The sequence below is a fragment of the Lynx rufus genome, unplaced genomic scaffold (assembly GCF_022079265.1).
Source record: "Lynx rufus isolate CCGP_SWC_20201006 ecotype Redwood Valley unplaced genomic scaffold, mLynRuf1.p SCAF_2, whole genome shotgun sequence".
Lineage (NCBI taxonomy): Eukaryota > Metazoa > Chordata > Mammalia > Carnivora > Felidae > Lynx > Lynx rufus.
In genome coordinates this window covers 60,171,631-60,188,110 of record NW_025814834.1, presented here as the reverse complement: position 1 = coordinate 60,188,110, position 16,480 = coordinate 60,171,631, and the positions used below count along the sequence as shown (strand labels likewise).

Genomic DNA, 16,480 nt, shown 5'->3' with positions numbered 1-16,480 from the left:
GTCCCTGCCTTTCCACTCCTGCATTCTTTTTCTCTCTTTACTTTATTTCTTTCCCTAAAACCAAGTCCTAACAAAATCCGTGGCTCCAGGGCAGCCATTTTTGCCACATTTTGTGACATTGTAATTGACCAGCTTGCTTGATCAACACATTAAATGGAAAGATCATAATTCTGTTGTTCTGCAAGACTCCACTCAGACTTAGTATCCAGAAAACGTGATTTATTGTGGGATTAGTTCTACTCATTTTGTGTACATAATAATATGCTAAAAATAGTAACCACTTTCAAAAAAAAAGTTTTATTTGTCCTGCCATGTGAAAGCAATTCAGATTTTATTTTATATTTAATGTAAACTTGGAAGTCATCCTTGGAAATGAAATATTTTTAATACCCAAAACCCCTAAACAAGGTGCCCAGTTCTTTTTCCCTCATAAATTCCTGCATAGACTAATGCTTTCTAAAGCAATTTAAATTCCGTTTATTTTTATCTTTTCTTTTCCATTTTCCTAACTGAAGGTCTCTGAGTTTTATTTATAACTGTCAAAGTTGCTTTGGAAACAACTTAATCTAAATAATGAATGCTGATAGTTACACTTGTATTCTAGCAACCCCTAGAAAGTAAGGGTGTCCAGATTTTACCCAGGCACTTCACTTCTTTGCATCTCGCTAGTCTAAGCTCGATAAGCATCTCTTTACAAAGCAAATAAAAGGATATTTAGCACTCAGTAAGGAGAGCAACTCATACTTTGCTTTCACTGGGAAGTCACACAGTGACTTCCAAAAGTAATAGTCTTTCCTTTGGGGAATTATCTTGTCAGTTTTAAGTTTCATCAACACCTGCCAAATTCTTCAAATAGGGAAAGTGAAAAAAAAAAGTTTTTTTTTAATTTCATGCAAAATGCTGCTGCTGAACCATACTTCATTACCTTATAAGAATAACAAGCTCTGTGTTTAGGATGGTGTGCCTAAGGCTTTGGCTACGTTAATTAACTTAATTGTGTATTCATGCATCAGGCATTTCAAAATCAGCCTTAAATTTTGGCATTCTTAAAGACATTTTCCTGTAACATCATAGTCACTCCTGTATGTGTCGCTAGTACACGGGAACCGCCTGTTTGTAAGCAGGGTGGTGTGCTATTTCGGAGAACCACCGGAAGCATTGTGGAAACACACACACACATAAATGTAAACGCATATACAGGCAGTCTCTGGCTTAAAGCACTTCACCTTACAGACATTTGCGTTTAGGGTGCTCAGCCAATTACACCCATGTTATTACTTAATGGCACTTAGGATGGATAGACAGCAAACAAATCAACTGACATCAGTCACTCCGCTTCCTGCTGTGCACGTGCCACTTCAGCTTCCCTGGCCCTCAGCCTGTGAACCTCTTCCCTCCGGCCCTTTCCCTGCACAGTCCTTGTCTGAGGGGCAAGTCCCTTGGCTCCAGATCAGCTCAGTCATCGCTGGGGTTTCTCAAGACGGCTGGCACTGGGTGTCAGAAGGACAAAGAAGAGAAAGAGCAGGGCTAATTAAGTAGTAGACTGCTGGAACTCCAGGGACAGAGTAGGGATGGAGGGAATGAGTAGACGGGGACTGCATGCCAGACTGCAGAGTAATGACATCACGTTTTCATGGCTGGCGAATTGCTCTAAAAGGCAAGTTCTAACGTGTTTGGCCTCAGGTGAGAAGAATGAGGCAGAGAAGAAACTTGTTTATTTATAGTCCCAAGTAATGCTTAATATTTAAAATGGCCTATAAAAGGAAGAAGAAATCAGTGCTTTCAGAATGACTTCAGCTCTGTCTGGTAAAGCTCTGCACAGAACTTGGAGAGTGAAAGGAACCCTTGATTTTTATTGATTCCGTTTCAAATTCAGCCATGTATCTTTCAGTTTGACCACGATTGAAGACATCGAAGCAACAAGATGTTGAGAAATCAAAGAATGAATAATTCTATTCAAATAAGAGTTGATTCATGCATTTTGAAGTAGGCATTGCTTAACATTACTGCTGACAGAATACCTCCTCAAAGCCAAAAAGCAAAAAAAAAGCCTCTCTTCTCTCTGACTGGGAAGGGAAATGGAGGGCGGACCAGCAAGTAGGTCTGAACTGCTGTAGGTCACTCACCAGTGTGTCAAGGGAACGATTAAAACAGGTGAACCTGGATCCGGTCTGGTAATGGTCCTCCCTGATTCCAAATCTCCCCCAGATGACACCAGTCACTTCTTTGGGAACCCAAATCTTAAAACTGATGATGGCGTTTTTCAGCCTTCTTCGTTGTCTGTAATAAAAATAAGGCAGAAGTATGGATGGCTCTGTAAAAACAAATTAAAGAGAATTTTATATGATTGTGATTACTGCTATGTTTATACACACTGAGTATCCTGTAAATGTATGTTATACATTATACACAAACAACTTATAATATTTTTTCTCAAAATATCTGCCATAAGGAAGAAAATGCCTATATTTAAAGCTTTTGTGTTGTGTTTTGAAATCACTACTTGTCGGGGCGCCTGGGTGGCGCAGTCGGTTAAGCCTCCGACTTCAGCCAGGTCACGATCTCGCGGTCCGTGAGTTCGAGCCCCGCGTCGGGCTCTGGGCTGATGGCTCAGAGCCTGGAGCCTGTTTCCGATTCTGTGTCTCCCTCTCTCTCTGCCCCTCCCCCGTTCATGCTCTGTCTCTCTCTGTCGCAAAAATAAATAAACGTTGAAAAAAAAAATTAAAAAAAAAAAAAAAAAAAGAAATCACTACTTGTCAGCAGGTATAAAAACTATCTAGCCCTGCCTCTAATTGTAATTAAACAGATTCTACCTGAATTTGGTTCTTGAAGCAAGAAAGAGGTATGACATCCAGTCCTAAAAATGATTAAAAGTTATCCAAATGGTAGCTATTGAATTTTTAGTTTGTAATATGTACAATGTCATGTTAGAAGAACACTCTCCTGTATTCTAGCTCTGTCTTGTGTGAGATTGCTTAAATTACTGAGACTTCTGTCACCCTGACTCTTTTCAGTAATATCTGTATAATGCAGGAGTTTAAATTTTTAAATTTTCTTTGTTCTTGCATGACTCTTCAATATTTAACAATCAGAATGATAGAAAAATAATAGATTACTTTAAAAATTAGCCTTAATAAAATTGAAATTTTGTATATACTCAGAACCAAAGCCTACTTATTATGTGTAAATGGATAATTCATTAACAAAAGGAGCTTGTTTGATTGTGGTGGTGGGGAAGCTGTTTCATCCATTACTTAGAAGACAATTTGTGAAGAAAAGGGAAAGGAAATACTATATTTCAATAGAAAATGTTATTCTTTAAGAAGGTAGATAGTACATAAATACAGAAAAAGAGTCACTACCAAGAGGATAACTGTGAAGTATATATCTTTTAAAGTCTGATTTAAAACAGTAATGTATAATTTTTTATTCAAAATAATAAAACTATACTTTTTATATATACATTCAGTTTACTGAAGTAACTTGATTTACATTCTAAATATGTTGGAGAGAATTTTGGAGTGCATTTAAATATAGATTATCCTGAAGATTCATCCTTGTAAAAAGAATAAAATATTTTGCAACTCCTGTAAGTTTCTGTATCTGAGGATCATAAAATCTTTTATCAACCACAACTAATGAATCAAACCAGTTCTCCCCACCCGTACCCCATCAGCACTCCCAGGGGCTTATTAGAGTGAGTACCGAGAAAATAAATCAAGCTGCAGAAATCCAGATGAAAACTGAAAACCTGGGTCAGAACTTTGGCTGATTTAGAAGGCAACTGGTAGTGGAATACCTTAGTCATTGGAACGCTTCTTCCGGTTGTAACTGTGCTATTTTTGTGCAGACTCCAGAAAATTAAGGTTTCCTTATTAGGTATTGTAAGAAGCTGGCTTTACCCACAATCAAACTCCAGCTTCTAAGAGACTAAAGCACATAAACTTTCCTTAGCATACAAATTTTCCTAATGTAGATATACCCTGTCTCTATCAATCATGTAAGAACAGAACACATGAATTTAGTTTCTGCTGTTGAATCCTCTGCAAAAATATGACATACTGATGTTTGAAAATAGCTAATACTGATGCAGTGTTGAAAAATGATATTAATGGGCCTTTCTTCTTGTATGAAAAGGAATGCACTATTTACATATGGAGGCTCCTGTCAAAGTGATTCACAGAGATCTCAAGTCAAGAAATGGTAATGTAGCCATATGTTTTTATTTACCTATTTTATTACGAAATCCATGCACCTTGCTATAGAGATAGGCTCATGCTTTTCAGATCTTTTGTACCCTGATGTTTTAACCCGTCACTGATACCATGAAAATCTTTCCAGTGTTTGTAAATATCAAAATTCTTTATTTTATTTTAAGAAGCTGCATAGTATTCCATTGTATGAATAGCACAGAATGTGGACATTTGGGGTTGTTTACATTTTTTTCTATGATAGAAAATGTTGAGCTTGATACTTCTCAGCAAAAATTTTCAACACATCCTTAATTATTTCCCTAGAATAATTTTCTAAAAGAGATGTTGCTGGATCAAAGCATGTAGTCATACACTTCTAGTCTTCTATTTTTAGATGGTTCTCTGTACTAGCAGTTTTGAGTTTTGTTCTTGTTACTTCTGAATTATTTGGTGTAAACTTTTGATGTTCGTCATATTACCTGGAGTAGTGCCCAAAAATGATCAACACATTTCAGAGTTTGGAAAGCAAAGGCTTTCTTTTTCTTCTTTTCTTCTGTACTCTTCAAAGTTTATTTATGATCCTATATTTTATAATTTAGAAAGTGAGTAGGGGGTACCTGGATGGTTCAGCCGGTTGAGCATCAGACTCTTGATTTCAGCTGAGGTCATGATCCCAGGGTTGTGGGATGGAGCCCCATGTCGGGCTTTACATTCAATAAGAAGCTGCTTGAGATTCTCTCTCCCTCTGCCCCTCCCCGACTCTCTCTGAAAAATAAAAAAATAAATATAAAAAAGAGAAAGAGAGCATTTAAAAATGACTGGCAGGATTAGACATTATTACCTTTAAGTAACAGAATGCTTCTTCTGTTACATCACTTGGAAGCTAATGGATAAAGGCAGGGAGTGGGATTATTTAGCTGGCCCACACCAGCTGAAGTAAACATTAGAGCTTGTTACTAAAAAGAAAAAATCTTGCTATCAATCCATTTGCATGCTTTAATTATTTACATGCTTTCCAAATGATTCTTCTAAGTAGGGAGAACTATTTAATTTTTTAAAATCTTTAAATCACTGTAGTTAAAATGGGTATATGCTACAAGGGCGATCCTTGCAATGGGTAGTTGGAGGAAGAGACAGACGCAGGGGATGGGCCAGATGCCCTTGTTGGGACTCCAGGACTGTGAGGGTTGTTGCGGTGGAGAAAGGGAAGTTCTTGGCAGCTGCCACTCATCAGTAGTCCGGGTTGTACCCCAGGCTTGACCCTGACTGTTCTTTCCTTTGTCTAGGTCATCTCTTATCCTCTTATCCTTTGGCTCCTCACAGACAAACTTCCTAGAGCTAAGCACTTTTGAGAGGAGTTGGCTAACAGGAAGTTGTTAGGAAATCATTTCAATCCAGTAGGACATATCAGAGTCTTACGCCCGTGGATTTTTAGTTCATGCTCAGAATTTCATGCTAACAAGTTATTTGACTTCTATTTTTTTTTTAATCTGCTTTATCAGTATATCCTGAACATATCATGAGATGACAGTGATTAAATTTTGGATTTGAAACTAATAACGGAGACTGTCCTGATTTTCACCAGTCACAATTTTTGCAGTTACTTGATGGGAAAACAACATACACATTGCAACAATATTGACCTAAGTTTTAGCAGTTTTTTTCTGAAACAGGGAATAATAAGACTCTTTTATCTTCTATGTTATACCTTTTTATAATTTTGTTTTTTTTTAATTAAGCACTTGCTAATCTTATGAGAAAAAAGTAATAGAGGTATTTTAAAGAGTAACTGAATGTGGCATTTAACTATATATATATGTATGTATATGTATATATATATGTATATGTGTGTATATATATATTTTTTAAACTTATAGCTTGTATATGATATCACATTTATCCTTAGGCTATCTCATGCAAAGAGTATTTTTCCCACTTATCAAGGTCATTAGTAACAGCTAGTAAGCATTGATCAGATACCATGTTGAGGGCTCTGTGTGGCTGACAAAAGAAATACCAGAACAGTTCTTCAAGGTCTGCCTTGGGCCTCCTTGCCTCTTATGCTCTTATTCACCCACTGCCATAAAAGTCCCATTTGTGTATTAATGCTCTTAACAGACCTCAGCCTCAGAATCACATGTCTGTCTGCTTTTTGGGAGTGGCCGCACAGATATTCGTATGACTCGAACATGTATTGTGTTCACGATGATCTTTTCATCTCTCTACCCACTAAAAACTTATTCCCGCATTCCCTTTCTCTGTGAATGGCAGTACCAATTGCCTAACCTAGAAATGAGATAAAAAGGGACAGTTTGAGTGCAGAGCTCCTGTTGTAACCATTGTACTGTATTGCCTCTTTATTTGATTTCATCCTTGAGTCCTCCCTCCCCGCCCTGCGTCTCATCATTTAAGCCCAGCTGATTCTGCCTCCTAAATGTGCCTTGACTCGGTCCACGTCTCTCCTGTGGTATGCCGCGGCCTTTGTACAGGCATCCTACAACCGCTGTGTGCACAGTGATCTCCTTGCCTCCAGTTCTGTTCTCTCATATGCTCTCCCCTCTGCACATTTGACCATTTCAGTTCTCTGGTTAAAATTGTTCAGTGGCCTTCCACGTCTCACAAAGACTCTTCCAGACCAGGCCCCTGCCTTCCAAAGCTGCGTGCCTTTCCCTCTGCTCCTGACCTTCTGCAAGGCTCTTTTTTCTAAGAATGTGCTTTCCCCCTGCGGCGCTCCTCTGTCTGCTTAATCCCAGCTTGTTCTGCAGGTCTTCGTGTAAGCACCATTTCTTCCAAAAACTTCTCTCCGACTTCCTTAGACGTAGATACCCCTGCTCTTTGGTTCTGAGGCAATCTCTGTGTATCTCTCATCATAGAATTTATCCCACTTAATTATATACATTTTAAATTAAAAATTTTAACTCCAGCATGATTAACATATGGTATTATATTAGCTTCAGGTGTCATCCCACTTGATTATAGATAATGGTTTCAGGGTCTCTCCCATTGGAGTGTAAGCTCCACAGAGCCAGTCTTGCTCATCTTCCTCTTCCAGAACATAGTACATGCCCTTGCCCATAGTAGGTGCTCGGCAAATATTTGTTAAGTGAATGAATGTGTGAATGAGTGAATGAATGAATTTTGTCCCTGCCTATAAGAAAATTACTCTTCAGTTGAGAGCAAAAACTATATACCATGAAGTGATAGTGCTGATGCCTTCCTCAATATCATGCTGGCAGTCTAATGGCAGAACCCAAGTAAAAAGTTTGGTTCTCTCTACAACTATTAATGCATGCCCTGTTTACTGGACAGTATGACATTTGATTTAAACAAATGTTTTGAAAACCTTTTTAATCAGCACCTCAAGGAATTCGTTTTTTGGTTTTGTTTTAATGTCAGCTTTTTGCAAAATCTTCAGTGTAATAAATACTTCAGTTTTACCTTTCACATGCCATATGGAAGTTAGAAGTTTATGGCAGTTTTTTCTTTCAGTATAAGATGACTCAAATTAGATGATTATCATAATTTTTCTTTCTTTTTTTTTAGTTGTTATAGCTGCTGATGGGGTATTGAAGGTAGGACTGTTTCTTTTAATTTTCTTCAAAAGTATTTCTAAACTTCAGATGTAGGTTTTTGTGACTGATAATTCTTTTGTTCATCAGTAGTAGAAGGTTGATACTTGTTTCTCTCTTCTCAGATATGCGATTTTGGTGCCTCTCGGTTCCATAACCATACAACACACATGTCCTTGGTTGGAACTTTCCCATGGATGGCCCCAGAAGTTATCCAGAGTCTCCCTGTGTCTGAAACTTGTGACACTTATTCCTATGGTGTGGTGAGTTCATTTCTCATCTTTTGTTGCCCAAGGAAATACAAAAAGCAAACACCTACAGAGGGGGATACAGCAATTAACACAGCTTTACGGCAGTGATGCTGTTTCCTGGTGGGATGCCTAGAGCAGTGGCCGATCCAGTCGCGGGGACGTTTCCTGTGATCACTTTTATTGTTTTTTTTTTTTTTAATTTTTTTTTTCAACGTTTATTTATTTTTTTTGGGACAGAGAGAGACAGAGCATGAACGGGGGAGGGGCAGAGAGAGAGGGAGACACAGAATCGGAAACAGGCTCCAGGCTCTGAGCCATCAGCCTAGAGCCTGATGCGGGACTCACGGACTGCAAGATCGTGACCTGGCTGAAGTCGGACGCTTAACCGACTGCGCCACCCAGGCACCCCTGTGATCACTTTTATTGTGTCCTGTGTTGAGAAGAAACCAGTGCTGCTTCCAAACAGTGAATTGGATGGACCCTGAAGTCACATCGGGCCTGACGCACTCCTGGGAAGAGTGCTGTCCTGGGCTGGACATGTGACTGTGCAATGTCTGTGTAAGTCAGTGGGAACGTGGGTCATTTGGAACGGGACTTCATTGTAATAAGTTACTCAGAACACACCAATAGATCTGCCACATGATTTCACTAACAGGAGATGTTTGAATCTCAACTTTAAGCTGACTGGTGAGTTTCTGGAGAGTATAGAAGGAAAAGTATAGCTTTTAGCACATGGCCTTGCCCATGTCTGCTGCGAGTCTTATAAAGTAGCGTGAGTCTCTGAAACATGAATCGAAGGTATCGTGTAAAAGTCACAACTTAGCACAGTTACGAGAATAGAATGTGGGGGTAGGGGATGCTCAGGGAATGGAGACCACAGAAAAGGATCCCTTAAGGAGCAGAAGCTTTTGGAGGAGGAGTTTTGAGGTGGATCATTCTTGAGGAATAAGCAGAGAGAAAGAAGTAAGTGCAATAGGGAGACCGGTGGGATGGGAGGCGAAGATGAGCAAGGTGATTCTTTGGTAGTAGAAGGAATTCATTTGTTGCTTGTTTTTGTTTTGTTTTGTTTTTAATTAATTTTATTTTGAGAGAGAAAGAGAGTGAGAGGGGCAGAGAGAGAAGGAGAAAGAGAATCCCAAGCAGACTCTGCGCTGTCAGCACAGAGCCCTACGTGGAGCTCAAACCCACGAACCGTGAGATCATGACCTGAGCCGAAGTTGGTCTCTCAACCAACTGTGCCACCCAGGCACACTCCTGTTGCCCCTTTTTAAAGATAAGCTTTTTTTAATCCCTAACAATACTGTGTATCTCTTAAAAAGTCTAAAATAGTATTTGTAACTCCTTCTCTTTGGGTCTCACCCCTAATTGTAGTGCCTTTATATTTATATTATTACTCTTAAAAGGACATTTTCATAATAAGAAAAGCAGCAGACTAATTTTGGCCCAAATCAACATGGCTCTTCTTCCCAAACTTCTATGATTTCAATTGCGAGTGACAGCTGACGGCCCAGGAGGAGACCAGCATTGTTGAATGTATTCCTTTTGAGGCCACCAGTCTTTCGAGAGTCTTTCGAGGCCATCGGTCTCTAAATATTTACTGCTGGCTTCATTACTTAAGTTTTGGGCTTGTTTTCATTGGTAAGCTTTTTCTAAATTATAATACATCTTATGTACACCAAATTTATTTAATATAATAGAAATTAATTTTGTTGGCTATTGGAAAAAGCCTTTACAAGAATGAAATACATGTTTTTGGCAAAAGGCTAGAATTTTAAAGGCTGGAAGACAACAGTTGCTTCAGGCTAAATATCTCACTTCCTATAATTCTGGGTGTTTTTAAGGATGAAAGCTATAGGGGCCGCGTGGGTGGCTTAGTCAATGAGGCGTCTGACTTTGGCTCAGGTCATGACCTCGTGGCTCATGGGTTCAGGGCCCTGCATTGGCCTCTGTGCTGACAGAGCAGAACCTGGAGCCTGCTTTGGATTCTGTGTCTTCCTCTCTCTCTGCCCCACCCGTGCGTTTGCTTGTGCGCTCTCTCGCTCTCTCTCTCTCTCAAAAAGAAACATTAAAAGAAAAAAAAAAACTAAAAAAAAAAAAGGATGAAGGCTATAAACTATTATAGACAGTGACCAAATAAGTCTCAGTGAAAGATGAGGAAAAAAACATAAGTTCCTAAAGACACTAGATTCTAAAAGTGGTTCCCTGTGTCAAAAATTATTACATTCTGACCATCCTCCAAATCATCTGCTGGGGAGCCTGAAAATGAGGGAATTGGTTGCAATTTCAGACTTTTTGTGAGATCATTTTCTCTTAGGAAGTTCTGTTCCTTTGTTTTTAAGCAATAATGTATTTTTTTGGTGCGTCAGGCACTGTGCTAGGCACTAACATCGGGTAGTTTAAATTGTATTTCGCCAGTCTGTTGCTCATCCTGTGGAACAGGAGCCAGCAAACTTTTCCTGTAAAGCACCTGATAGTAAATATTTTAGACTTTAAGGGCCACTAATAATCTCTACTGTGTATACTTTTGGTTTTTTACAGCCTTTGACAAATGTTAAAAGCACTCTGCGTTGTGCAGCGGGCCATGGTTCATTCACAGACTCCTCTGTGGAGCAGGAGGGAGGGGAAGGGGAGCACCACGGCTGGGATGGTTCGTAGAGAGTCATGTGTATACAGACATACACACACGTTTATGTGGTTATAGTTTTTAAATTCTTTTTGCACATTTATATGAACTGGAAGACTTTTGAGGCTCATTTTAACACTCCCCAAGCTCTTGTACAGCACTTTTACTTTTAAAATTCTCCCAAGTCTGGGACTTTCCCTATCTCAGAAATGTTTGCTCTGAAAGACAACTCTGAGTTACCTACAGAATGAATTTTTGGTTTCAGTGTTATGAAACATTTATGAAAACAAATCTCACACCACCTCCCTCCAAAACCTTACAGTTGCCAGGGGCTTTTGTGTGAAATGCACCCACTGCGTTTCCTGAGCTGAGACAGAATCTCGGTTCCAGTAACCAAGAATCTGTTCATTTTCACACGCAAACTATCAACGATGGTGGTGACTTCTGTTTGCTGTGCTTAGGATTTTTTCCTATATCTTTTTAAATCCCTTTCACTCATTCCTCATTGACCCCCTCATGTTACCCATAGTTTGAATCAACCTTTCTGAGTCTGCAAATGTTGTTTACTTTATTAAAAAGCTTTTCCTTCAAGTGATTGCTCACTGCTTTTTTAGTAGGTGGGCCTGAACATTTCTCTTGGCGAATAAAGGTTTCTGTGTACTTGTTTACAGATCCTTCCTTTGTTTTGTTCTGAGGAACTTAACAAATTGCTTAACAGATCATTCTATCAAGTAATTTATAGCATGCCTGATAGCCAGTCGCTGAACATTTCCAGTGTTGCTCTATATTTACACACCAGATGCTTCACCTTAGAACCCATGTGCCCCAGTCACATGCTGCTGAATATCCACTCTGCGTTCATGATAGAGACTTCTTTTGACTGGTGGAAACTAAAACAGTATCTTAGAGAGGTTTACTTGGAACTCTGGTTATCCTTACCCATAGCTGTATCAACAAAATTCCATTCAGAAAATTGCACATACACTAACTTAAGTATAAATGAGAATTCAAGATTTTATTTCATTCCAACCTATTCCCATTCTGTTCTTGATAAACACCATTTAGTAAAAGAAATAGTACAAGGCATGCTCTTCAGAGTTTTTTGCTTAAGCAATCATAGCATTTTTAAAAAATGAAGAAAACATTACATGGTCAAAGTAGGTATTACCTAAAAGAGCAGTAGCAAATGGTTGTTAAGGTAGGGGCATGTTGGTTTTAGAAGTTTGTAATGCATAGACTTTGAAAGAGAGACCTACCTAGGAAAGCAAGGTGGTTGGTTATTTAGAACTTCTGATCTCCTTTCAAAAATGAGTGAGTAGCTAGAACCACTTGTCATTGAAGTATCTCTTTGCATAGAACAGAATTCCCATAGCTCATTGAAAATCCATCCTGGTCATTGAGCCCCGACACACATACATACATAGCAGTCACATACAGATGAGTAAGACCATAATAAAAGAGTTGTCCTTTTTTGAAATCCACCTCAAAAAAAAAAAACTAATATGTTTTTGCTTTTCATTTTTCTATTTTTTTCAGACTTGCTATAATAACAGTCCCCAGTATCGTCCAAGTCCCTGGCCCTCCGTAGCTTGATAAACCTGTGTGGCTTCTTAGCACATGGCAACACTAACAGCCTGGTACAGCCTTAAAAATAAATGTGACACAAATCCCCGAAATGGATCTTGTGGTCCTTGCTTCTAAGCTGACAGACTCTGCTAGGCAGGCGATTGTTTCTCTCTCCATTTTACAAGAAAGGAGATTGTGCTACCCCCTTAGGGTGATTTCTCTTGAAGGACCAAACCAGAGGAGTGTGTAGTATGTTATCCACAAAAAAGAAAAGGCTGGAGGAAACCAAAAATCATTGAAAGAATAAGCCTTCTGAGAACACAAGGCCTCGCCACTCTTTAGAAACAAAGCTCTCCTAATGACAATGCAGACAGGATTAGCTTCTCAGAAGCTTCTGAGCCAGAACCACTATTTGAAAATAGAGTGGCTTAAGAGGGAGCATCACTGCCTCACTTGTCTATGAGCCCCGTTCCAGAACCAACCCGGCTCAGGTAATGGCTTTCCATTGTTTGTAAAAGAAAAGGCAGGAAAAGTACACAGCCTTGTCCAAGTTTCTCTGCAAGCTGAAAATAGAAAATTTTCCTTGTGAGCACAATTTAAACGTGAGCACGTCTCAGTATAGAATGAGTTGGAAAGTATTTTTAAGGGGAAAGATCACAATAATGTTTGGCCTGCATCCCCATCACTGGTATTTTCAAGCATAGTTTAATATATTTTTAGACCTCCAAATGACTTCCTCCACAAAGGACTTTTTTGTGCCAAACGTCATTGTGTTTCATGTAGAAACAGCTGTTGTCCTATATCATACCACCTATGTTTTGATACATGCCTACACCTGGTGAATTAGTAACAGGGCATCGCGGCAGGTGCTGGTGCTGGACTTCACCTAAAGAGCCCAGCGGCTCACGGTGCCCTGTCCAGATCCCACACATGTGTGGCTGTCACAGGGACCCTCAGCTGCAGGAGCATGTCTGAGATACAGAGAGGGACTAAAATGAAACTCTTATGTTTCCAGTGTTAGAATTCTTGGAGAAATAGAACTCAGATCTTTGTAGATTTTGGCTATTTTCCAACTGAATATTTTGGAACAGAGAATGACAGAAATCTTTTCCTGTATTACTTCCCAAGCTCTTGGTTTTGCATTTTACCTCATACAACGCAGTCAGCCTTCACGTGTGCGCCTGTGCAATGGGTTGTGCGTGCAGGCCACACTCAGAAAATGGGATGCAAGGCCACTTACCTCGACATTTGGGGTCTGGACCATTTGATTTATTTGAAGTCGATTCACTGTACTCTTTCTCCTGAAGAAGGCCAAATCCTTCCATTTGCTTGCTGTTCATATCCCTTCCCCTCCACAGTCCTAGCATCAGGGGAGTGGTAATTGCACTGAATGGAGGGGCTTCATTTCCTGTTCGTCTCCCTCCCCTGTGCAGGCGGGGTCCCAGGGGTGATTGCATACCTGTTCTGGTCTTCCTCAGCTTCCTTTACTTATAGTGCTTACTAGAATCATCCCCTTCCGGGATGCCCCTTACCTTTTCCTAATCACTTCTGTGACTCAAATAGAATTATTCAGCAGCTCTTCTAAAGAAGCACCTTACACACTTGATTAAAAGCCGAAAGAGGCTGCAGCGAATTTTTTTTCTCCTGCTTGAGCAGCATCTGCCGATTTCCCTGATTTTCCTGCTAATTATCTTCGTATTAGCCGGAGTTCATTTAACACGTTCTGATTCAAATATGACCGAGCGCTGGCTGAGGGAGCAGTGGATATAGAGTTAAAGGTTTGTAGGACCTGCTTGAATAGATGTCCTCAGTCAACATTCTTATTTAGAAATGGCTTTTGTTTTGTTTTTAGGACAAGAGAAATCTAAATCAAAACCGAATTCATTTGCTTCTCACCTCTGCCATGGCTCCACACCTGCACTATGACTCGTCACATTCTCTCTCATACTGCAGCCTTCTCTTCTCTAGAGTTATGTCAGGTTAAGAGCTTGACCTTTAGGGCAAGGCAGCAAGTGCCAATTGATAGCAGAGTGTCTTTCGGCAAGTTTAATTTAACTTTCTTAGGACTTAGTTTCCTCATCTGTAAAATGAGGATAATATCTGTTCGATGGGGTTGATATTAATCATGGTAACATGTGTAAAGGGTTCAACAGAGCATCTGGAACATAGTCACTCAATAAGTGATAGTGGTGGTTATGGTGATTTATGGGTAAAATTGTAATTGTGTTTGCACTTCACCGAATGTTGATAGACTGATTTTGATGCTCATTTGTATAGAGAAAGTCACCTGAATATAAAAATCTCCATTACTTAGTATTTTAAATGAAACCCAAAATATTGGCAGTTTTCAGCATTCCCAGCTTCAGTTTGCTTTCTTTGGGGCATTCCAGTGCAGATTTATTAGTCATGCTGATCTCAAGGATTGTGGAGAGATGAACATACACATAAATTCACATACACACACACACGCACACACACACACACACTCAGCCTATACTTATGAACATAAAGTATTTATTACATTTTAGAATATATAATAAATGATGTTATAGGGGGAAGAAAATTAATACCTTAGACCGACTTACTTTGAGAGCGCTTTCTCCAAAAACACAAAATTTAAATGTTACAGTTTTTGCAAGTACCTATTATTATGGGGTGAAGGGTTTAGCCAGTGATTCGGATTTAGAGCTCAATTTTTCTTTTATCAGACCATTACTGAACCTTTAAAACTACAGTTGAATTCCCAGTTATTATCTTATGGAGAAATTTATCGGCAATTGAAGGTGGAAAGAGTTTGACCAACAAAATGTAAAATCTAATTTGTGGGAATCTGTGAGAATTCTCGTAACTTACAAGATAAATTATGTAGGCCCATTGGTTTCATAAAATTTTAAGTCTGGCTCTAAATGTTCTGATTTCTAGTTTTTTTTTCTTTATAAAAATGAACAAAAAATGTATGTATATGTTTATATGTATATGTGTGTGTATATATATATATGTGTGTATATATATATATATATATATATGAATATATACATTTTGCACAAGTTTCTACAGGTGGGGTTGGTTTTTGTCTGGTAATTGGATACAGTTAAATGTTAGATAAAGTTTCAGTAAAACACCAAAAATATAAAGTACAAGAATAAAAATTCCATTTTCTTTTTGTTCCAGGTTCTCTGGGAGATGCTAACAAGGGAGGTCCCCTTTAAAGGTTTGGAAGGATTACAAGTAGCTTGGCTTGTAGTGGAAAAAAACGAGGTAAGACTACGATTCTCCATTCAGGTACATAGATCAGAAAACAGTATTGGGGTTTTGCAAAAGACTTTTTCATCTTCTTCAAATTGAAAGTAAGTTCACGCTTATGGAAAGATTAGCAGTAGGAGCTAACACAAAGGGTCAAAGTGATGTTATTCCTCATGAATGGACCCTTTACATCTAATTGTTGCAGCTTCACGTCGTGATGCTGTAGATCAAAAATTGTACAAGTACTGTACTAGTTTCTCAGTCTCAATTGTAAAACCTAGGGGTTTGTTCTTAGTGATGAAAGAAGCCATTGCGTCCAAGGTAGGGGAACAGTTTAACTCCATCTCCTGCGTTTAGGACATCTTTTTTACTGGCCGGGAGTTGATATATCTGTAAGAGACCTTCAGCTACTTCAACTTACCTCTCCCAGCAGGAGTCACTATAGTACAAGAAACTGTCGCTTAGATGAGAATTTCAAAAATAAAAGAAGAAAAAATAGTTTCAAAAAAGGGAAAAATTACAGTTTTGCCACCTACGTTGAACACTACATTGAAGATGAGCTCCTCACTGGAATTGGCGAGGCAGTGGCATAACTGTTCCCTTCTTCATGCAGAGCCTTTCCATTTCAAAAGAACTTCAGTGGCGTAAACACCGTTTGTGCTGTGTCCCCAGCCTCGCTTTTCTTCTTCCCACAAATTGAGGCTTTCAGTTAGTTGGACCTATGAGCCTACATCAGAGAACGTGGTACATTCATATCAAAGAGAGCAACTACATTTTGAAAGGTTTAAAATTGTGACTGAAATGCACAGGCATGGAAATCCTCAGCATAAGGATGAAGCATCCAATATCAAGGTACTAGGAGAACTTAGATCAAGTAATGGAAGCATGCAGTTGTCTTTGCAATGCAAAACAACCTTATTTCACAAACCTTCATTTCCAGACGTTATCTGTGCCCTCCACAGAAGGTAAGAGTGTAACCTTAGCATAAAATAATTTGCAAAAAGGTTGACTGTATAGAGATATTCCTTTTTTCAT

General features: G+C 39.1%; 1 protein-coding gene across 1 annotated transcript in view; it reads left to right on the top strand.

Annotated features, from left to right (window-relative positions):
• Nucleotides 1–16,480, top strand: part of MAP3K20 (mitogen-activated protein kinase kinase kinase 20) — a 183,209-nt gene that overhangs the window by 100,132 nt on the left and 66,597 nt on the right. Inside the window, exons 5-8 of the mRNA XM_047083311.1 lie at nucleotides 4,138–4,203; nucleotides 7,737–7,765; nucleotides 7,888–8,025; nucleotides 15,374–15,460. Coding sequence (XP_046939267.1) covers nucleotides 4,138–4,203; nucleotides 7,737–7,765; nucleotides 7,888–8,025; nucleotides 15,374–15,460 — 320 coding nt within the window. The remainder of the gene's footprint in view (nucleotides 1–4,137; nucleotides 4,204–7,736; nucleotides 7,766–7,887; nucleotides 8,026–15,373; nucleotides 15,461–16,480) is intronic.